Source organism: Corylus avellana, chromosome ca5, assembly GCF_901000735.1.
Source record: "Corylus avellana chromosome ca5, CavTom2PMs-1.0".
NCBI classification, from domain to species: Eukaryota; Viridiplantae; Streptophyta; class Magnoliopsida; order Fagales; family Betulaceae; genus Corylus; species Corylus avellana.
The window spans coordinates 15,510,361-15,534,694 of record NC_081545.1 but is presented as its reverse complement, the minus strand read 5'-3'; the positions used below and the strand labels follow the sequence as shown (position 1 = coordinate 15,534,694).

At 38.6% G+C, this 24,334-nt stretch overlaps 1 protein-coding gene across 2 annotated transcripts in view; it reads left to right on the top strand.

Annotated features, from left to right (window-relative positions):
- The window catches only part of LOC132180480 (exocyst complex component SEC6-like), a 42,157-nt gene extending 18,221 nt beyond the window's left edge, over window positions 1-23,936 (top strand). For both annotated transcript variants that reach the window (XM_059593316.1, XM_059593317.1), the window contains exons 13-26: window positions 405-460; window positions 1,466-1,574; window positions 6,077-6,217; window positions 6,870-7,049; window positions 7,925-8,008; window positions 8,783-8,869; window positions 11,061-11,105; window positions 16,965-17,043; window positions 19,907-19,976; window positions 21,820-21,907; window positions 22,009-22,098; window positions 22,293-22,409; window positions 23,182-23,244; window positions 23,506-23,936. In XM_059593316.1, coding sequence (XP_059449299.1) covers window positions 405-460; window positions 1,466-1,574; window positions 6,077-6,217; window positions 6,870-7,049; window positions 7,925-8,008; window positions 8,783-8,869; window positions 11,061-11,105; window positions 16,965-17,043; window positions 19,907-19,976; window positions 21,820-21,907; window positions 22,009-22,098; window positions 22,293-22,409; window positions 23,182-23,244; window positions 23,506-23,637 — 1,341 coding nt within the window. In that variant the 3' untranslated portion in view covers window positions 23,638-23,936. The remainder of the gene's footprint in view (window positions 1-404; window positions 461-1,465; window positions 1,575-6,076; window positions 6,218-6,869; window positions 7,050-7,924; window positions 8,009-8,782; window positions 8,870-11,060; window positions 11,106-16,964; window positions 17,044-19,906; window positions 19,977-21,819; window positions 21,908-22,008; window positions 22,099-22,292; window positions 22,410-23,181; window positions 23,245-23,505) is intronic.
- Window positions 23,937-24,334: the final 398 nt, after the last annotated feature.

The window sequence follows — 24,334 nt, the reverse complement described above, 5'->3', positions numbered from 1 at the left end:
TATGCTTATAGAAAGTCGAAGTGCATTTGAGTTAGTGCTTGCTAGTACTTTTTCTGGTATTTAGAGAGAAAGTTGTCTTAACATGTGTTTATCAAGACAGAACCATTTCTGGAGAATAAGTCTTGTAGTTTTTGTTTTCTTGAAGATGTGAGGTGTTACTATATTGTTTCTAATCCAACATATATTTTCTTATTAAGAGTTGCTTCGTTTTTCTGTACTTGTGCCCCTCTCTCTCTCTCTCTCTCTCTCTCTCTCTCAAATGAGTTCTTTTACATGTAATGAGCTATGAATGTAGTTTCATGACATTGCTTTTCTCATACTCATAATATTCAAAATCGTTATTTATAATGCTACCTGATTTAGATTTCATTCATAATGTTGGTAGTTTCTTTTTCAACATTCAGATTGGTGAAGAGCTTGGAGATATTTATGACTATGTTGCTCCTTGTTTTCCTCCAAGGTTTGGACTATGTCAAATCTACCTTTATTTTATTTTATTTTTCTGCCTTCTCTTGATTTCCAGTAAGCTTTCAGTTAATGTATTTATCTGTCTCTTGATTTAAGGGTTGTCATTAAGATTAACTTTTTGCTATATTATCTCTTCACCTTCATTACTCCTTTAAAATGTACTGTGGATGTTTTAGTTTTTTTACTTGAAAATCCTTGATTTTATATCTGTTGTATCCTTAGGCATATGTCACTAACTTTTCCTAAGTTTCTTGGTAGTAATACTTAGATGCCAAACTATTGGCTGCTTTGTTGGCTAACCTGATAGTTGATGACTCAGCTCTCCAAATGTGACTCTCACACAGAGGGAAGGCTTAAGAAAGACCTTTTTGGGGTTTTGTTTTTTTAGCGTCTAAATTGCTGTTGATCTGAATTCCATATCTAAGAAGAATTAAATTCAGAAGAGTGTACAAATGGACATCCAAGCAGCGTTATTTTCTAAAAATTCACCTTCGGCAAAGCGTTACAGTTTGTTTCCTTGAACACTTAAAAAGGCTGCAGTCTGAAAGTTTCTGGAGTAATATAAGAATGAGGGGTCCTACAGCTTGTTCCCTCTTATCAGTTTGTTTTCCCTTAAAAGAAAACGCATCTTAGTGGCCATGCACCTAGGATACAAATCCAACACTACTGAGTTCAAAATGGTAGTAGGTTGCAGTTTCGTAATTTGAAAAGAAAAACTATTTTTTTTTTTTGCCAGTGGTGCTTATTTATATTTGGGTTCCATAGGCTTCTGGTAATTATAAGGTATACTCTGGTGCTGCATGTGTGGGCCAAAAGGTAAAGCCAAATTGTTGCTCTGGGTAGCAGTCATTCTATAGTGCATGTATGTGTGTGCTCATGTGGGTGATCGATTGTGTGACATCTGCATACTTCAGTTAAACTTGGGAAATTAATTTTTTTGAGGATTATCTTCCATGTAAATGTTTTACTTGTACTGATTCAGTCTTCCATGCTGCAGATATGAGATATTCCACCTCATGGTAAATCTGTATTCTGAGAGGTTTATTCAGATGCTTAGACTGCTCAGTGACAGGGCGAATGAGCTAACAAATATAGAGATTTTGAAGGTATTTTTTCAATCCATATTAGTTGTTTGCAACTCATCTTATTTTTTTGCAAACAGGCTTTGTAGAAGTAAACTGGCCATACATACTATATAGCGCATGGAACAACTTGACCATTTGCAAGTTGACTGGTACCAAGATGTATCACTATAGCTAGACTTACACTTTGAATTCTAAAGGCATCTAGTTTGGGAAAATACAATTTTTTTTTTGATAAGTAATGATGATATAAAAGAGCGCAAAGGGGCGCAACCCATATACACGGGAAGTATAAACAGAGAGCGCCTAGGAGGGAGAGAAATGAAAAAGAAAATCAGAGAAACTAATCACTAAAGGAGCTATCCAAGCGGCCGTCCAAGAGTAAAGAGTAAAGAAAAAGAAATGAGTCAATTCCTCTATGGTTCTAGTGGAATTTTCAAAACATATAGCATTTCTTTCATTCCAAATACACCACATAAGACACAAAGGGATCATCTTCCAAACAACTGCGCTTCGAGAACGACCTCCCGACCACCAGCTAGCAAACAAGGCCCTCACCCGGCAAGGCATGACCCAATGCAACCCAAACCGCTGAAAAATCGTGTGCCAAAGAGCCCTTGCAAGCTCACAGTGGAGAAGAAGATGATCGGCTGATTCTCCGGTCTTCTTGCACATACAACACCACTCCACTACCACTATGTTCCTCTTACGCAGCGTATCATGAGTCAAAATTTTGCCTAGGGCCGCAGTCCAACCGAAAAAAGCCACCCGCTGAGGCGCCTTAGTACGCCAGATGCTCTTCCAAGGAAACTCCTCTTGATTAGAAATGGACAAGGCCTTATAAAACGACTTAACCTCGAACTTGACCTTCTTGGACGGAGACCAGCAAATCCGATCTGCACTGCCTAGGGAAACCTTGCAAGAATACAACCGATCAAAAAAAGGAGAAACCAAATTCATCTCCCAATCTTGGACCGATCGTACGAAAATGACATTCTACTTAACAACCCCATTCCTCCCAATAAAATTATCCTTCACCCAAGCTTCTTTGTGTCTGGCGATACTGTATAAGGACGGGAAAGCTTGCTTCAAAGAGTTGTCCCCACACCAAATATCATGTCAGAATCGGACTTTCGAACCCTCCCCCACCTCAAACCGAATACCTTTGGCAAAGAAATTCCATCCTTTCCGAATATGCTTCCATAATCCCACACCATGAGAGCCCGAAGCCTCCTTGGTGCACCACCCACCTTCTTGGTCTTCATACTTAGCTTTGATCAACTTACACCAAAGCGCCCCATTCTCATTTGCGTATCTCCAAAGCCATTTCCCCAAAAGAGCTTGGTTAAACTGATGCATCTTCCGAATGCCAAGACCCCCATATCGAAGAGGGCTACAAACTTGGTTCCAACTTACAAGATGCAACTTGGGCTCATCCCCCATTCCTCCCCACAAGAAATCTCTTTGGACTTTCTCAATCCTTTTAGCTACACTTACAGGAATCGGAAACAGAGACAAAAAGTAAGTCGGAAGATTAGCCAAAGTGCTTTTAATGAGGGTTAAACGACCTCCTTTAGAAAGATACATTCTCTTCCAACCTGCCATCTGACGCTCCATCTTCTCGATCACTTCATTCCACATAACCGTATCCTTGAACGACGCCCCAAGAGGGAGGCCCAAATACTTCATAGGCAATTCGGCAACACTACACCCAAGAATGTTAGCTAGGCCCCCAATGTTTTTCACCTCACCAATGGCCACAATCTTTGACTTTCCAAGATTCACTCTCAAACCCGAAACAGCTTCAAAACATAAGAGAATAAGACGAACATACCGGATTTGCTTGATAGAATCTTCACAAAAAATCAAAGTATCATCCGCAAATAAGGAGTGTGAGATCATCAAGTCCGACAAGGCCCTATTTCCCACCGAGAAACCAGTCAAAAGGCCTTGGTCAACCGTCGCATTCACCATCTTACTCAACCCCTCCATAACAAGCACAAACAATAACGGTGAGAGGGGATCCCCTTGCCTGATTCCCCTCGAACTGTTAAAAAATCCTTCCGGAGAACCATTCACAAGAATGGAGAATCTTACCGTCTTAATACACCATTCTATCCAAGCCCTCCACCTCTCACCAAAACCACATCTATGCAGCAAATACAAGACAAAATCCCAATTTACATGGTCATAGGCCTTCTCCAAATCCAATTTACAAAGAACACCTGGCACCCCTGATTTCATGCGACTATCCACACATTCATTTGCAATAAGAACGGAATCTAGGATTTGCCGACCCCCAATAACAGCATTTTGAGAATAGGAAATGACCTTACCCAAAACAGATTTCATCCTATTGGCAAGAACCTTAGACACAATTTTATACACCCCTCCCACCAAGCTAATGGGCCGAAAGTCCTTCATCTCCACCGCATCCGCCTTCTTAGGAATCAAGGAAATAAAGGTTGCATTCAAGCTCTTCACCAATTGACGTCTACGATGAAACTCTGCAAAAACCGCCATAACATCTTGTTTAATAACACCCCAGCAAGCTTGAAAAAAAGCCATGGAAAAGCCATCTGGACCTGGAGCCTTATCACCATCCATACCTTTTACCACCTCCCAAACCTCCTTATCCTCAAAATCTCTTTCTAACCACCTCTTGTCCTCCTCCTCAATGGACAAAAAAGGTTGGTTATCCATTCTAGGGTGCCAAGAGCTTTGTTCCGAGTAAAGACTTTGGTAATACTGCACTATGTGATCTTTAATCTCAACTGAATCACCGGATAAGATGCCATTAATACGAAGCACTTTCACACGGTTGTACCTTCTGTGAGAATTAGCCATCTTGTGGAAAAAACGAGTATTCCTATCCCCCTCCTTGAGCCACAAAGCTCTCGATTTTTGGCGCTAATGAATTTCTTCACACAACAAAGTATTCTCCAAATCTTTCAACTTGTCCGCCTTCCGGATTTTCTCCTCTTGATCTAAGCCTCTCGATTCTGCCAGCTCATCCAACTCCTGGATACCTCCCAATAACTCAATCTTTTTTCTCCCAATATCCCCAAAGACCTCCTCATTCCACTTTTTCAAGTCTACTTTAAGAGCTTTTAATTTACTAGCAAGCACAAAACTAGGCAGACCCTCAAACGAATATGACCCCCACCAAGAAGCAACCTTATCAACAAAACCCTCTGCCTTAAGCCACATATTTTCAAATTTAAAACCCTTCTTACCTCCACAAGGAGTCCCACAATCCAGTAATAAAGGGAAATGATCCGAGAGCAGGCGTTGAAGTCTTCTTTGAGAAACTGCTGGGTAATGATCTTCCCAATTCGAAGAGAGCAAGAACCGGTCAATCCTCGACCAACTCTCATTTTCTTGATTATTAGACCAAGTAAATTGACCCCCCATCATCGGAATATCCACCAGATTATTCTCTGAAATGAAGTCCGAGAAATCCATCATGCCCGAAGAGTAATAAGAACCATTGGAGCGCTCGCTAGGAAAGCGTACAATGTTGAAATCCCCGCCCAAACACCAAGGGACCTCCCACACCCTCATCAATACAGCCAACTCTTCCCAAAGTGCCCTTCTCTCCACTTCCTCATTCGGCCCATACACACCCCCAAACGCCCACACCCATCTATCCTCTACATTTTGAAAAGAACAAGCCAAAGAGAAATGACCCACACACTCCTCCTTACACTCCACAACCCTCCTATCCCACATCATTAACATCCCTCCCGACAAGCCATTAGAGCCTTTAAACTTCCACCCCACGTGTTGACCTCCCCAAAGACTATGAATCACCTCTCTGGAAATCGTTTCCATCTTCGTCTCAATCAAACACACTACATCTACCTTCCATTCTTTCAAAAGACCCCTAATGCGCAACCTTTTTTTGAGGGCATTCAAGCCTCTCACATTCCATACTACTATATTAAGCTTCATGATCCACCAAACAAATATTGTTAGTTATGCCAAGAAAAGTGGAATTTGTTAGCTCCCACTGTATCAAGTGATGAATGAGCATATTTTTTTCATAATGCTGCTGGTTGAATTGATGATAACTGTAATTATTGGTCCCTAGAGGTCATTCATACTGCTCTATCCCCAAGTGATTACCTCACTAGAGTGCTTTACTCAAGAATGATTACATATCCAGATGTGATACTTTTTGTAGAAGTGACTCATTCATTCCCTAGCCGTATGAGCCATAGCTGTATATTTTGCCTTTGCACTAGATGGAGCAACCTCTGTATGTTTCTTGCTCTTCCAAGTAACAAGGCTAACCTCCCAAGAGTGTATAATACTCGGTAGTAGATTTTTAGTCTGAAGGGGATCCTGCCCAATCTGCATCAGGGAATACTTCTGTCCTGAGATGTGCATTCTTCATATGTTTCTTGTTACTTACTGAAGCATATTTCATTTATGACTTTTTTGGGTATATAATATACTTCATATTACCATAAGAGTTTCTTATTTCCAACTTTCTATTTCTCTTTGTTATTTCTCGCAACTAGGTCACTGGTTGGGTGGTTGAATACCAAGATAATCTGATTGGGCTTGGGGTTGACGAGTCTTTGGCTCAAGTTTGTTCTGAGAGTGGTGCCATGGATCCCCTCATGAATTCATATGTAGAAAGAATGCAAGCTACGACAAGGGTATATATATGCCTACCTTGTCAATTTGTTGTGCTCATATTTGGTAAATAATATGATTTTTTAAAGGGTTAAATACTCTATTAGTACCTGCTTTTGCAGATTTTTATTTTTTCCCACCTAGGGTTCAAATCCTATCATAAATGATACTTGACTTACGAAAAAAGACCAACTTAGTATCTCCGTTAGTTCCATTAGCCCAAACTAACGGAATGCCATGTGTCGTCACATAGAAATGCCATGTGTTTTTAAAAAAATAATAAAAATAATTATAAAAAAAATAAAAAAACTAAATCTAAAAAAAATAAAAATTGAAAAATTCATGGGGTGTCCGGCCACCCCATGAATTTTTCAATTTTGTTTTTATTTTATTTTTTATTTTTTAGGACACGTGTCATTTCTATGTGATGACACGTGTGACACGGAGGTATTAAGTTGGTCTTTTCCCGTAAGTTAGGTATCATTTATGATAAGATTTGAACACTGGGTGGAAAAAAAAAAAATCTGTAAACCCAGGTACTAATAAAGTTTTTAACTGATTTATCAAAAAAAAAAGTATTTAACCCTTGTTTAAATCACCTCTTTCTATATTTCTCTCTTGGCGAGGCCCTTCACTTCTCTCATTTATTGCATTTATACTCGTTCTATTTTCTAGAAATGGTACTTGAATATCTTGGAAGCTGATAAGGTACAGCCACCAAAGAAAACAGAAGATGGAAAGCTGTATACACCAGCTGCTGTTGATTTATTCAGGATCCTAGGAGAGCAGGTGCAAATTGTTCGGGATAATAGCACTGATGTCATGCTATACCGAATTGCTTTGGCAATCATTCAGGTAAGTTAAACTAAACTTTCATTTGACATACTTGATATACTTTAAGTACTTCAAGAATTGTATTATAACTCCCAAAGTCAAAAACAAATTTAGAGATCTTTCACATAATTTAAGAAATACAAATCATGCATGGAACAATTTTTGTGTTCAATTTTCTGCTTGTTCATGGTTGTAACAGCCAGAAGTAGGTTGCAGCCATTACATGCTTGGACAAAACACACCCCCTTTGGAGGCCAAAGGCAACCAAGAGAAGAGATGGTGAGAGACCACACCCCCTTTGATCCAGTGCCTGTGCAGATTAAGCAATTCACAGAATTCACAACACGCACACAGTCAATGGTCTCACCATTAGTTAAGGAGAAGTCTCATCTCACAAGGATTACTAATCTTGATAATGCATGAATAATGCTTCTAGGGCTGGAATACATCATTTATAATTTCTACCTGCTCATTGATGATAACGATAAACTAGAAAGATTACAAAAGAAATGATAAATATAATTACGCAGTCTCCATCCTGTTTCCAGCTACTGATTGAGAGTAAGTGTATTGATCTAGGACTCCATGGTAAGATATAGTATTGGTCTTCAAATAGGAGTCTAGTCGAGAACTCTTGCAACAGGACACTTCCCTTCCACAGCAGTTAACACCACTAAAATGCAGATTGAACAATAATCTTCCACAACAGATGATGCCCAAATGCAGACAATGAAATAGTTAAACTTAAACATGAATGCAGGGAGTTGATAAAAGAAATCATTTTTCAATCATTATCTCCAGAAATCATAGTAAATAATTTGAGGCATTGATGTGTGATTTTTTCTCTAGTGGGGTTTTCTCCTGATACTTGGACCTCACATATTGTCTTGCTTCAGGTGATGATTGATTTTCAAGCTGCTGAGAGGCAGAGACTTGAAGAACCTGCTTCTGAAATTGGTCTGGAACCTTTGTGTGCAATGGTTTGTGAATCATTTGATCATGTAGAAACGTTCTGTGGTGCTTGCTGGAAATTAAGTGTGTGTTTGTATTGTGTATTGAAAAGAGTTTTAGAGGTGGAAATTGAGAAATGTTTTAGTGTGGGTCACATTTGAAAAGTGTTGTTCGTGGGGTCCATAGAAGGAAATTGTTTGGTAAACTTTTTAGTGTTTTTGGAAAGCAAAAATTTGAGAAGTGTTTTTTTTAAGCGAAAAAACTGGGGGTGGTCACATGGCCACCCCAACCACTAATGTCCTGCCACCCCTACCAGTTTTGTCCTATTGGGATGGTTGTGCGGCCACCTCTATCCTTTTGGGTTGTTGGAGTGGCTGTGCGACCCCCCTTCTCTTCTATTGGGGGTGGCTGCAGCCTCTGTTGAGGGGGGCCACACAACCACCCGCTTTTCTCTATTGGGGGTCCGTGTGGCTACCTTTTTTTTTTTTTTTTTTTTGTAGTTTCTTTTTTTTATTATATTTTTGTAAGTAACAAGTCAACCTTTACACTTGAAAGTATGTATTTTCTCAAAATATTCCTATAGGAAGGTGTGGGAAGTTTTCTAATAAGTGTTTCGTATTTTGGTTTTTGAAAAGTGTTTCATTTGGTACCAATTTTCTGAAAATTTTGTTTCAGCATTTGAAAAGAGGAATAGAAAAACTTTCCAAACACTTTACATAAACATGTCCTAAATTGTTATACATTTCTGCTAACGACGTTGTGTACAGACAAATAATAATATCTGCTATTGTCTTTGTATACAGGTTAACAACAATCTACGCTGCTATGATCTTGCAATGGAGCTAAGTAATAGCACCACGGAAGCTCTTCCACAAAACTATGCCGAGCAGGTTGTATTATTATCAATCTGACTTCTTTGTTCTTCCTCTTCATCATCATTGTCTTCCTTTCTTTTTTATTTCATTTTTATTTCATTTTTAAAACAAAATTGTGATAATAAGCCAAAATGGAGAGTGGCCCTCCCACTCCCCTAATCCTTCCCCCTAACAGGTTGGACCTAAGACCTCCACCTTATTTGTTGTTGTTGCTACTTTTTTTTTTTTGTGTGTGTGTGTGTGTACTGTTGGCACCAGTCCTCACCAAGCTAATCGGGCAAAAATCTCTGATATTCTTGCCCCTCTCTTCTTTGTCACCAAGGTGAGGAATGAGTAATTCAAAGACTACTCAAACATGCAAGGCTCATTGAATTCCTGAAGAGAAACTCATATAATTTCATTTGATGAACAATAATTTATTGATGAAAAAGAAAAGCTCTTGCGCACGAAAAGTATATAAGAGAAGCAACCATCTTAATGAGGTTGAAAATCTAGAAGTTAACAAGATTTACAAGGGGAAGAAAAATTGGGAACAAAAGAAACAACCCAATCAAAAAGGGAATTCAAGATGGGAGATTTTAGTTGTAGCACATTAGACTCGCTGTCTTCGACGTCTATTTCTTTCTCTCCAAATGCTCCACATAAGTAAAGAAGGGATGGCTTTCCATATGATCTATTTGGATTGACTCTGCCGTTATGTCTACCAACATTGAAGTAGCTCTAGAACATTTCTAGGCATGACCCATGAGACTCCAAATAAGATAAGAACCAGGTGCCATATCTCGCTAGTAAACTCACTATAAATGAGAAGGTGGTTTACGGTCTCCTCGCTCATCTTGCAAAGACATCACCAATGACAATGGTAAGACCCCCATCTCTGGAGGTTATCAATCGTAAGAATTTTACCCAAAGTTGTCGTCCAAGTGAAGAAAGCAATATGAGGTGGAGCTTTTACCTTTCAAATGCTTTTCCAAGGAAAAAGGGATGACTCTCCAAACTGTAAAATATGGTAATGGCTCTTTACTTCAAAACTGTGGTTACGAACTGGGAACCACAACATTTTATCTCTCTCTCGGGTGTATCCACAAAACCTCCTCTTTTTTTCTTCTTTCTTTACATCCCCAAATCTTAAGTCATTGTTCACGGCTTTCGTCTTCGTAGATAAGACAAAACTAGGTGATCCTTGGAAATCATAACTACACCACCAGCGGAGGTGTATCCACAAAGCCTCCTCTTTTTTCTTCTTTCTTTACAACCCCAAATTGTATATATTTTGGAACTCTAAAGCCCTAGGGTTTCCCTGAATCTCTAGCCATTAGTGAAGCATTCAAAAACACCCCAATACCCTTCAAACAGCTGCTGTCAGTAAATTCTGTAATCACCTTTCTCAAAGAATAGCCCCTATAACCTTTATTTACTATCTCTTCAAGCCATAATTTATTCGCTTTTTTCTTCAATGAGTAATAACAAGATCATAAAAAACACAAGGGGCGCAACCCAAGTACACAGGAAGTATACAAGAGAAAAATCTCAACAAATCAGAAACGAGAAAAGAGAGTACGAAAACTACAATGCTAGACCAGAATTTATATACAAAACCGTAAAGCTTTGCCTTCCCATAATGAACCTTTAAACTATAACTATTCCTATCGTAAAGCCCACCACGAAGCCCACTTAGATAGATTCTTTAAGTCTGTCCCACTCAGATTTATTGGGAACTAAGGCACCGTTTCTTAAACCCCTTCCCCTTCCCTCAACACTATTCACTTTCTTTTTTTTAAAAAAATCAACATCAAAACATTACTTTTTACTACTATTTAAATAAAAAAATTACTACAAAATAATTTTTTTTCACTTTTCTATACCACTTCTTTACTTTTTTATACTAGACACTCTTACTTTTTTCCACATCAATCCACATCAGCTACAATGTCTAGAGAAAAAGGGTTTAACAAACACACCTAAATCCTCTTAGAATATTATACCTTTTGAGTTATTGTGTAGATTATGTTCTAGCTTCTATCCTGATGTTAGTTTTGCATTTCGACTCTTTCTCCTGTTGTAGGCATCATCATCAGCCCCTTCAACCATCTTGTTTTGCTTTCTTATCTTTTCGCATTGGCTTGAAGTTTATATGTTACAAATATTAAATATATGTGGTTGGCATTTTCCATTGTTAAAATTGGTTTTCCTATTTCATTTATAGGTTAATTTTGAAGACACATGCAAGGGTTTCCTAGAGGTTGCAAAGGTATGATCAACTTTGAAGGTTTTCATGTTATGTTTTTTGTATTTTCCTCAAATTTTACATGGATCATGAACTACATACTGTATCTGCACTATTCTTTCACAGCATGATCCAGTTAATGCTTTATCATTTAATTAAAACTTCCTGCACTGTACAGTTGTACTTGGTGACTTGCTGAAAAGTTTGGAATTTTTTTTTTTTTTTTTTTTTTCTGTTAAGTAACGAGAAATATCATTAAAAGCGTAAGGCGCTCCTAAGTACATAGGAAATATACAAAAGGAACACGTAGAAAGAAGAATCAAGAAGAACAAAAAACCCAGCCAAAGAGACCCGTAAAAGCCCAGAAAGATGAAACAATAACCACCCAAAAGTCCCACATAAACAAAAACACCCACAAAAACAACCACAACACAACCCCATGAACCAGGAGAGTAGCCTAGGCTTCATCAAAACACTGAAAGTTATCAATATGTTTATAAAATTTATCTTACTGCTTCATGATCTTCTGGATTTTTTGGAGAATTTAATTGCTTTTTACTATTAGCTTAACTAAGCCTTAATTCCAATTAACTGGGATCATTTACGTGGATTTTTTAACATCACCCAGTCTTATGTAGAACCATGTCCCTATTTACCTTTCTGAAAACAATGTTTGTACTATACCTTCTATTGATGTCATTTTTTGCTTAAGTTTTCTTCTTTTTAACTCCTTCCATATTAATCTAAATAATTCTTTGCACAGACGTTTGTGGGTCTCTGTTGCATATGTCCAAAGCATCTAAAATTACTCCTCATTTTATCCTTGTTTGGTGCCACTGACACCTTTTCCCGAATAACTTCATTTCTTATACTCTTTCCTAATGTTGTCACACATCCATCGCAAAATCATCTCGACTGCACTCATATCTTTTATATGTAGTTTCTTGGTTGCCCAAGAGACCCATCTTAAATGTGTTTAATAAGCTCATCCACTACTCAGGCAAGTTGATAAGGACATGAAGCTGATCATTTATGCAATCCTATTTATTGGTGTGGTCCAGAGACCCTTGGTTGCCCACCAGAGGCTGTGGCGGCATTCAGTGTCCTGCCGGCGTCGTCTTTGGGTGCTCCTTCTTAGCCGTTGGTCAAGACTGTAGTCCAGTCCACGTCGAGGGGAGTGGTTAGAAAGTTTACTCCGGCTAGTTTTCTTCGGCGAGGTTTCCTTCTCTCGAGCACTTCTAGTGTGATCCAGAGACCCCCTTGGTTGCCCAGGCCTTTTGTGGCGTTGGGTCTGGTCTTTTATTTCTGTTGGCTGATGGGTTTATGGGTGATAAGTTGCTTGGGTTTTTTGTTGTTGCCACCTAGGCCGTTGTTCATGTTCTCCTCGGTTTTTGGGTGCTCCCCTTAGTATTTGCCTGGTATGTCTTGGAGGGATCAACAGTCTTCTCGTGCCTACGAGGTGGGTGAATATTCCGAGGGGGATGATCTTGAGGGAGGGGTTGTTGGTTACCCCGGGGTAGTGCAAGTTGCAAGGTCGTGTTATCACACGATGGGGGTCTCTTACAGGGGACGAGAAGGATTCTTTGAATTTCTTGGTTCTAGTTGATGAGGTGCAAAAGGTCTCTGTCTTTGCTTCTAAGCAAAGAGGAAAAAGAGATCATAAGAATTTAGAATGCTCGATCAATTTTGATGTCAGGGGAGTTGGCTCTAGCCGAGTTAAAGGCAAGAGGGCCCTTGTTGTTTTGTAATGTAGCCCAGGTTTAGTTGCGGGCATTGGGTTTCTGTGGTGCGGTTTAGGGGTTCTTCTGTTTTTGGGTTTTTGCGGGTTTTCCCTTGTTTTACGTTTTTCTTTCTGATTTGGTGTCCTCGTTGTCTACTTCCTATATGTTGAGGGGCGCTTGACGCTTTTTTTAATGCTATTTCTTTGATTACCTATCAAAAAAAAAAAAAAAAGTTCCTTAGATGGTGGCCATTTCCCAAGACAATGTTTATTCAGAGGAAGAAGAGGAGGTGCAGAGAAATCCTTCGGTTGGTAGGACAGAATGAGGGAGAGATTGGAGGAGGGAGTGGGAAGCAAAACCTCTTTGGGCCACCAAAATCAATACACCCAAAACTGGGCAGATAGGGCTCTTCCTCCATTTTCCCCATAATTTACGATTTTACCCTCTCTCAAACCATATGATTGTCTATGTAGATGAGTTTGATTTTTGTGGTTTTGGTGGCTCAGAAAAGGTTAGAATTGTGTTGCTCCTTGATTATCTGCAACACTTTTCTGCATTCAGATGTAATCAGGTTTGTGCAAAAGCATTGCCAACTTTTGTGTACCATTCCTCAGATCTAACCTATGATAGATCTAAATACATGATAACAATTTTATCAGAAACAAATGCTTTGGTCTAGGTAGTCCTGCCTTTCTGTCAAGTTAGGATGCACTTGCTTAATGGTTCGGTTGTATCTAACCTGGGTGGGAAGAGCAAACATGAGAGCTTTCTTTCTGTTTTCTTCACTTTGCATGTTCCTTTTCTTATTGCTTTACAACTATAGAACCATAACTTTGGTGTTGCAACCAAGCAAGTGGATGATATAGCTCTATTTATTTAGCCTTTAATGGCAGTCATGCAAGGAATTAGGGAGAACTTAGTAATTTTATTGAGTTATGAATCTTAGGTTCGTATGAAGAGGTGGGAAAGATAAGGGCTAAAGTTGCTTGTTGAAAAGTTAAAGGCAACTCTTATGGAGAAAAAGATGGAGATTCATTTAAGATGATTTGGCCATGTGCAATGGGGATTGATTAATGCACCATTGAAAAAGATTGATTTAGTTCAAAGTGGAAAGTGGTAGAGGACAGCCAAAAGAATATTAGTAGTGAAGAAGAATATGATAAATAGGGTAGGAGGTGGTAAAAAAAATGGATAGGGACAAGGCTCCAGGCCCGGATTGTTTCTCCATGGCTTTCTTCCAGGATTGTTGGGAGGTGATCAAATTGGACATCATGGCTGTTTTTGGAGTTCCATGACCGAGGTAAATTCGAAAAAAGCCTCAATGCTACGTTTATTGCTCTTATTCCGAAGTCGCATGGGGCTTCCGATCTGAAGGATTTTCGCCCTACCAGCCTTGTGGGGGGCATCTATAAGATTATTGCGAAGGTTCTAGCCAATAGAATGAGGAGAGTCATGAATCGGGTGATTTCCAACCTGCAGAATGCTTTCGTCAAAGGAAGACATATTTTGGACTCGGTGCTTATAGCCAATGAATGCCTGGACAGCCGTATCAAATCTGGAGATCTCGGCCTCGTGTAAGTTGGATATGGAGAAGGCTTATGATCATTTGAACTGTAAGTTCTTAATCTAATTGTTGAGGAGGTGTGGTTTTGGTGAGAAATGGTGTTCATGGATCGAGCATTGTATCTTGTCGGTGCGGTTTTCGGTGTTGATTAATGGCTCTTCCTCTGGGTTCTTTGGGAGTTCGCGTGGGGTGAGACAAGGTGATCCTCTTTCGCCTTTTTTGTTCATCATGGTCATGGAGGCGTTCAGCAGGATGATTAATGCTTCCATCAGTAGGGGTTTCATCAATGGCTTCTATGTGGGTGCTAGAGAGCCTGAGCGGGTAAATGTTTCTCACCTTCTCTTTGCTGATGATACGCTGGTTTTTTGTGGGGCCACTCCTGACCAAGTTAGATTTATTAAAGCCCTCCTTATTGGCTTCGAGGCGGTCTCAGGGTTAAAAGTAAACCGGGCCAAATCTGTCTTGGTCCCAGTTGGAGGTTCGGTGGTGACAGGGGAGCTAGCTGGTATTATGGGTTGTGGCACTAGTTCTTTGCCCTTGAGGTATTTGGGTCTTCCTCTAGGGGCTTCGTTCAAGCTTTTGGCTATTTGGGATGATTTGTTGTAGAAGATTGCTAGAAGGTTGGCCCCTTGGAAGCGCTCGTATCTGTCCAAGGGGGCGAGACTCACTCTCATCAAGAGCACCTTATTCAATCTCTCCACCTATTTTCTGTCTCTTTTCCCTATTTCGGTTTCTGTGGCGAAACGCATTGAGAAGATCCAACGGGATTTTTTATGGGGGGGTTTCAATAACGAGCCTAAGTTACACTTGGTCAGTTGGAAAGAGGTTTGTTCTCCGATTGCTGAGGGTGGTCTAGGGATTCGGAGTTTGCGTCTTTTTAATCAAGCTCTTTTGGGGAAATGGTTATGGAGATTTGCAAATGAGGAAGAAGCTTGGTGGAGAAGTATTTTGGTGGCAAAGTATGGGGTGGATTGGGGTGGATGGCGTTCTAAAGTTCTTCGAGGAACGCATGGGGTGGGGTTATGGAAACACATTTGTAAGGGTTGGGGGTTGTTTCAGAGCCACTTTAGATTTGATCATGGACTGGGAGTGAAAGTCAAGTTTTGGGAGGATGCTTGGTGTGGCGAGATGTCCCTCAAGGAAGCTTTTCCCGGTCTTTTCAATATTGCTAGCAATAAGGATGCTTCCATAGCGGATATTCGGGAATGTTTAAATGGTATGGTTCACTGGAATGTCACTTTTACCCGTAGAATTCATGATTGGGAGGAGATGGTCTTAGCCTCCCTCTTCTCGCTCTTGTATTCGTCCTCGATTCGTGGGGAAGGGGAGGATCGGATGTGGTGGACCCTTCAAGAAAAGGGAAGTTTGAGGTTCGCTCTTTTTATAGGATGCTTGTCTCAAAAGAGTCCAATCACTTTCCTTGGAAAAGTATTTGGCGCACAAAGGCTCCTTCGAGAGTGGCCTTTTTTGCTTGGTTGGCCGCCCTTGGGAAATCTCACTTTGGATAATGTTCGGAAGAGAGGTATTGTGGTGATTAATCGTTGCTGTATGTGTGAAACGGATGGGGAGTCTGTGGATCATCTTTATCTTCATTGTGGGGTTGGCGCAAGTTGTGGGAGGTTATTTTCTCTCGCTTCAAGTTGGGTTATGCCTAGAAGTGTCAAGGATTTGTTTGCCAGTTGGTGGTCGGGTGGGAGATCTAGTAGTGCCGTGGTGTGGAAGATGGCTCCCCTTTGTCTTTTATGGTGCCTTTGGAAGGAGAGAAATGCGAGATGCTTTGAGGATTTATCGAGGACCCTTGAGGACTTTGTTCATTTCTTTTTGTACACTCTTTTTACTTGGACTGCAGGCTGGCTTGTTCCTATAGTGATTAATTTTCCTGATTTCCTCTCTATGTTCTCTTCTTCTCTCTCCCCAGCTTAGTCGCTCTCTTGTATACTCCCTGTGTACTTGAGTTGCGCCCCTCTGTGCTCTTTAATGCATTATTACTTATCAAAAAGAATATGATAAATAGGGGATGACAGAGAGAATGATTCTAGATAAGATAAAATATGGAAAATAATGCATATGGCCAGACCCGATTAGTTGAAAAATGATTCATAAAGTTAACTTTTATTTAATTGGGATTAAAGTGTAGTTGAGTTGAGTGGTTCAAAGGTGGCAATAGACCCTACCAGCCGGCCAGCTTACATATTTTTTTTGTGTAAAACAGAGTCTGGATGCTATGACTAATTAGTTATTTATTTATTTGTATTCTTATGTTAAAATATGAATCAGGGAATGAATTTTGGTACGCTTCAGAATAATCCATCATAAGATATATTGGCAGCTATGGATCAATTGATTGAATTGAAAGCGAGAAACTGTGTGCGTGATTTTGTTGCATTTGAAAGATAAAACATAATTGTTTTGTAGAGAATCTTTTACCAGATTCATTCAAATCTGTTCAATCTTGAATTTCTGTCTAGTTCTTCATGCACCAAAAAGCTGTTCTATCTGCTGTTCGTAGTGTATTAGTATGCATGATAAATCATGATGTGTATAATGTGTTTGAAATAGTTTGTTGAAACTTATCTTTAAATTCCACATTGATTATAGGAATCTGTGCATCAAACTGTTCGTGTAATATTTGAAGATCCAGGGGTGCAGGAGTTGCTCATCAAACTATATCAGGAAGGTAAGGGATTTTAACCATTTCGTATCTTTCACATGTGGTTCTTATCTTTACCATATTTGACGATCTTGGGGTGCGGGAGTTCTGTTAAGCTTTATCAGAAAGGTGAAGTAATTTTTACTCTTAAGGCATGTTTGGTATGCAAGAATTGACCTGGAAATAGAATAGCTAATGGAATAGCCCTAAAAGTGTTTTTCCGAAAAATACGCTTTTTTTTAAAAAAAAAAATTTGGTTTTGGGCACAAAAAAAAGAAGTAATCGTTCCCATGGGGGGCCTACCACCTCAACAGAAGCACTAGGGGTGGTTGCGGCCACCCCCGATAGCTCAAGGGTGGTCATGGCCACCCTCGATGGTGCATCAAGGGTGGTGTGAGCACTCGTATAACGCCCCACTCCAATGACACAATATTGTCCGCTTTTGGCTCTCTCGAACCAAACTTCTCAAGAGGTCGTCCATCTTTGTACTACTCTTGCATAAACACGCTTAAGTGCGGAGTTCTGATAGGAATTTGAGTGTATCATCCACATGATTCACCTTGGTCATGTGTATAATCCACACTAGACCCATCATCAGTCTTCAAAGAAGCGGTGAATGCCATGAAACTGCCCTTGTCATTGGGCTGATTTGTGTCATCAGATGACTCTCTCTTAAAGTGACATTCATGGCTTTGCCTTTGGACCTTTTATAGTTAGGACAATCAGCTGTAATATGTCCAAATCCTAAACACCCTTGGCACGTGATGCCTGGAGTATTCTTCTCTTTTTTACCCTTGAACTTTTTCTTTTCATGAGAACTCTCAATGTCATTCTTCAATTTTTCACCAGATGTAGGTTGAGTATTCTCCTCTTTCTTACCCTTGAACTTTTTCTCGTCATGAGAACTACCCTCAGCTTCACTCTTGAATGTCTCACGAGATTTAGGGGATCTGCTAAAGTCACCTTTCCTAAGTTTGAGAAACTTTTTGAATCTCATGGCAAGTAATGTCAAGTCCTCATCATCAGCGGAGTTATTGGCCTCTTCCCTCACAATTTTTGAAGCCAAGTTATTTTTCTTGGGTCGAGGCAAGGTGAGTTCATAGTTCTGCAAAAAACCAACAACTTCTTCAACTTTTATGGCATCAAGGTCTTTGCTCACCTCATTAGCAGTGACCTTAGGTCTAAATCTCTCAGATAAAGACCTCATAATTTTTCTAACAATCCTATTGTCAAGAATTTTCTCTCCTAGGTTAAAAGAATTATTTACAATATCATTGATACAAGCGTAGAATTCATCAAAAGTTTCATCATCCTTCATTCTAATCTCTTCAAATCTAGAAGTCGACATATGAAGTTTTGAATATTTTAACCTTTTTTTTTCCCTTCCATGGGTGACTTCTAGAATATCTCATGCCTTTTTGGCAATTTCACACGTTGAAATTCTCTTGAACTCATCTAGTGAAACAACCATAAAGATGGCATGTACCCCTTTACTGTTCTAGTTGCATTCGGTCAATTCATCCTTAGACCATGTGTCAATATTAGTAGTGGGTTTATTCCAACCCCTCTCAATAGAGATCCATGTGTGTTTATCCAAGGATTGCGGGAACACTCTCATGCGAATCTTTCAGTGGGTATAATTATTGTCATCAAAATAAGGGGAACTGATTGAGATTGAAACGTGATAAAGGGATCAAGGATCACACTAAGAAAATTAATCCAATCAACAGTGAACCAAGGCTTTGATACCAATTGAAATTTTGGATTTAGACCCAAAGTTGTAACAAACAGTGAATATCTTAATCTTAACAATCAAGATTAATAAAGTTATTAACTTTAAAGTCAAAACACCTAAAATATGAAAACCAAAATCAAAGCAAGCATAAAACAAATCAACACAGAGATTTTGATTACGTAATGAAAACCTACAAATAGTAAAACCACTTTGGTGTTAGCCAACCCAAAAGCCATCAATTGTAGAAGACTTGTGCTGCAGATTCTTCTAGTTACTAAACCTTTGTAACTTTGAAGACCCACTCTCGTAATCTCGGTAAACAACACGTTCACCTCGCACCGCAACGGCTCCAAAACCTGTAACATTCTTTTTAGACTAAGTTGGTTAGGGTTTTACAACTTTTTCGCAGGCTGCATCTGGACCTGGTGCAAACAAGCCAACAAATGAGTGATTCTACCAAATTGTGATCTTCATCTCGTCCGGATACCCAGCGAACAAGCTATCCTGTCCAGCTTCGTGAAATAAAAAGTTGTAGCATTTTGAATTAGCTTTCCAATGCCACTAAGTTTGCCTTCATTTGATGTTGGAATCAAAAGACATGGTTGTTTTTATCTGACTAGGTCTATGTTGGACAGCATACACAAAATTGAATTATCATGTCTTTGATCAACTTTTGCACCGAATTAACCCTAAACTTAAAACTTACTACCAAATATGTTTTGACACTGAATTTGTCAATACGAAAAATGTTAACAGATTTGAAATAGAGAAGTCATTTTGTATGAGTTAACCAGCCCATGTGTGGATCAGTGGATGCATGTATTTTGAGTGATATGTGGGGTTCTCATAGTATCATGCAGAACCACAGGAAGCATCCAAAATTAAATTAAAAGCCATTTAGAAATTCATGTTTAACCTTTCAATAACTTGGCAATTCATGAGGCTGTGGCCCCATGGAACAACTTGATACATTTTGCTTCCGAGTCTAATCAATTAGGGATTTGGAATCATGCAATCATTGCTATTCTGCTACAACTTTCCGCACCTGTTAATGATGAAATTCTTTTAGTTGGAAATGACAATAAGTCTTCTTAGTATTTCTTTAAACACCTCTTTTTGCATCTGAGTTGGGTTTTCTCCTTTTGCATATTCCAGAGTGGTGCGAAGGACAGGTTACTGAGTACCTCGTTGCAACATTTAGTGATTATTTCACAGATGTGAAGATGTGAGTTATCTTCTTTTCTGACCTCGGAAACCTTATATTTTCACTGTCCTAATATTTCAGTATAGTGGATATTGTTGGTTCAACCCCCAAGTCAAAGATACATTCTAAAACAATAATGGTGTTCCTATATTGTTTTCAACTCACAAGTAGTTTATTGACATGGACAGGATTTACAGCCTTTACTATGTCCCCTTTATTCTATGTTACAACCATCTAGTATCCTTGATACTAGCTTATGCGTGTATCAGGCTGGCATTGTACATTGATGAGTTTTTTGCTACAGTTTTAATCTTGACCGTCACTTTGTATCAAGATGAGACTGACTAGCAACTCTTTCAGCTGGTTGGGGACCAACTTGAGGATTTAATAAGATGATTGGATTTCCTACTTTATACGAATATACCTTGTTTCTTGGTCAACAACAAGGAGAAAGCATGAAGCTATGTTTAATGGCTGATCTCATTGTTTGATATGATGAATTCCAAAATTTAGTATGATGAGTACCGAAAAGGGTATGAAATGTAGAATGACAGCAGGAGTGAGGTGGATCGAATTAAACCAACTTTAAACAACAAATACATTCTTAAAATGTTAATTGTCACAGATTTAGCCACCCTAAAACCATTCTATATATTAAATTTTAATTCTTTTTCAACCTACTTTTTATTAACCATTGTTGTGAAATTTTTGCACAGCTATTGAACGTATGTATGCACCCAAGTATGAAACTGTTGGAACGTTTTGGCCTATTTAACATGTTTAGCCACCCTAAAATTATTTAAAATGTTAAATTTTGGTTATTGGAGATGTAATATTATATATATATATTGTGATTGTCGGTGTTGTACCATGTTGATCTTATGATATTTCTTGTTTCCCTCTCTTCCCAACTTGTCTGTCTTTATCCACGCAATAAACCATACTGTTTATCCTTTTTAATACTTTTATTTCTGAAGGTTGTTTTACTATGGAAACCCCCTATTTCGTTGATGTCATCCACCTAATCTGTATATATCAACGCAATGTGTATTAGAGCATCAAATATTGTGGCCTATATTCTCTATCAGAATCCCTCCCTGATTTTCTCGGAGTGATTCTTCACCTTGTTTTGTCTATCTCCTTCTTCAATGGATCTCAGTGCCAACCCTATTCATTGTCAATTTCGCTTCAGTCTTATTTTCACTCTCTTCACTGGCATTGTTAAAACCCTAATTCCTTTCAGTTGCCATGGAAAACTGTTGTTTTCGGGTCATCATTGCTACTGTTGTCCTTGCTGTAGCCTTTGCTTTTTCGTTGCTCTCATTTCCGGAATTGCCTTTTGGCTGGGGCAAATGTTAATTCCCCCCTCCCCCCTTCCCCTTCCCAACTGCCCTGATACCCTCCTCTTGTATTCCTGTTGCTTGTTTCCTTGTTTTCCTGTCTGGATTATGAAATAAAGAGGGGTGTTTCACATTTCACTAGAGGAAAGCTCCTCATGGTTGGTGCATGGTGTTCTTCAGTTTAATATCGACAAATATTTTAATTAGAATTTATGAGATTCTTCAGCAATGATCTGTTCCTTGAACATGTCAGGTATAATTTCTGGTGTGTTGTTAATTTACATGCATGTGCCTAATTCTTCCTTCAATCTCATCATTTGTTTTAGTTTACCCCTAATCCATTCATTAGTTTGACTTAGACTTGTTTGATTCTCACCAATTTTGAGACTCTGCCACATTTATAACAAAATTTGTTGTTGCAGAATAAAAAGATTCTTTATTACCACTTTGGAATGATGATGTTTCTGTTAGTATTGTATGTCGGTTGGAACACTTATTATTGGGTCGTTAATTCTGTATTTAAGGTACATTGAAGAAAGATCATTTAGGAGATTTGTTGAAGCTTGCCTGGAGGAAACTGTCATTGTTTATGTTGATCATCTTCTAACAGAGGTTTTTATTTCACATTAAAGTTGACGATGTATACTCCTGTAATTTGTATTGTTATTTTTATTTCTAAAGCATGATCATCTTAATGATGCTTATGCCTGTAGAGAAATTACATCAAGGAAGAAACCATAGAACGGATGAGGCAAGACGAAGAGGTTCTCATGGACTTTTTTAGGGAATATATAAGTGTTTCTGTAAGTGCTGTTTATGTTTTGGACAATTCCATCCCCACCCCAAAAAAAAAAAAAAAAAAATCCCAAAAGATATGTGCTCTTATGTTGAAGTAAATTTGTTTCATGAAGATAATAACTGTTTTATTCTTGGTTAGATATATCTCTCAGTTTCTTGTAATGCTTCTTTGTGCTAATTTTCCTGACTCGGATTGCAGAAAGTTGAAAACAGAGTTAGGATACTGAGTGATTTAAGAGAACTTGCTTCAGCAGAGAGCCTGGATACCTTCACACTCATTTACACAAATATTCTTGAACATCAACCCGACTGCCCGGTAATCTCCTCTATTAATAAAGACTTATTTTTCCATGACAATTTTGCTACTGAAAATCTGGAAACACTATTTTCTTTCAAGACTTACATCTTAAATAAATGGGAAACTGCACCTTAATACTCCCTCAATCTACCATACAATTTGCAATGTCCCCCAATCTTTTAATTTGCTTAATGTACCATTGGGGTTGTAATGTCAAAAATGGCAAAAATAACAATTCAGAAAAAAAAAACAAAAAAAAAAAACAAAACAAAAAAGTAGGAAAACAATTACTTGAGTGACCCCACGGCCACTTTTCTAAATTTTTTTCCAGAACTTTTTATATCATGGAGGGTATTGTTGTCATTTTTACTCGCAGAAAGGGGACATTGTAACCCCCAAATGGTAGATTAACCAAATTGAATATTGGGGGGACATTGCAAATTTAGTGGTAGATTGATGGGGTAAGGTTAGTTTTCCCTAAATAAATCAAATGTCTTTGAAGTTTATTTTGTATCTTGAAAAATTAAATTGTTGGTTACCATCTCATCCATGCTCTTCCCTGTCATGTTATTAATAAACTTCTGGTTCACTGTTTTTATTTTAATGTATCTGTCAACTGCAAATAAGAGCACTAGCCCAAGGTAATTGAAAGTAAGACATAATATTAAGTTAGGAATTTCAGTACTCTCTTTAGTTTATGCTAATTTTTTGCCACAAAAAGTAAGGTATTAGAAATCTGGCCCTAAAGGTAATTTTCTGGTATAAAAATCTCGATGTTTTCCTATTACAGCCTGAGGTTGTTGAGAAGCTTGTTGGACTACGGGAAGGCATACCAAGGAAGGATGCTAAGGAGGTATGTCCAACCTTATCATTCTTTCCTCAATATCAATCAAAACTATACTGTTGGACGCTAAAATACGAGAAGGTCTAAAGATTTTCTTGGGATGTATTATGATGCCCCATGGGAACCCAATTACTGGACAGTGATTTAACAGAATGGGTTCAATGTAATCATGCAACTAACTGACTTATGAAAAGTGGCGCTGCTTTATATATGTTACATGGACCTAAACTTCGGTGGTTTTGAATATTGTCCGTTATCTTTGCCAAACAGGTAGTACAAGAGTGCAAAGAGATTTACGAGAATTCTCTAGTCGATGGGAACCCTCCAAAGGCAGGTTTTGTTTTTACAAAAGTGAAGTGCTTATCAGTCTCCAAGGGATCTCTGTGGCGAAAGCTGACTTAGTAGTGCAATTTCAATACATTTGTGTGGATCAGAGAAACGATGCTGTCATTTGTATAGACCTGTTAACCTTCTTTTATGGAAAACTCCCATTTGTATTTATTTATTTTTATTAATAGTGAATAGTCTCTTCGAGTTCTTGTGCATACCATTCCTCTCTCTCTCTGTAGAGCAAATAAATTAAAGTCGTATAAACTTCGAAGTCACAGTATGACATAAATCAGTTTGAAATTTTAGGGTTTTTTTCACCCAAGATTTCAACAATTTGTATAAATATATTGATTGAAGAACTTCAGAATCTCTGTGATGGCTTTCGATATTACTGGTGCAATTTCTTGATTCCCATAAAAGGCTATAACTCTATTATATATGTCCGATAGAGGGAGACGAAACTAAACTGTTATAGTATTTATCTTGGGGGCCTGCCTAGTCAGATAATCTGTCTCAAATAGCCCCTTCTGGGAGTGTCTGATTTCAAAGTGTCTTGGAAAATCCCTAATTTATGTTCGCTTAATTAATGGAAGCTCTTCCATATCTGGAAAATAGTCCATGATGAAAATTTCAGGTTTTTTTTTTTGTACTGTTGAACGTTTACATTTTATACATACTGGAGAGTAATAATAATGGCTTTATAATATTCCTATTCTTGAAAAATTATGTCAACCCCGTAGCATAACAAATTTGAAAAAGACAGCCCAAG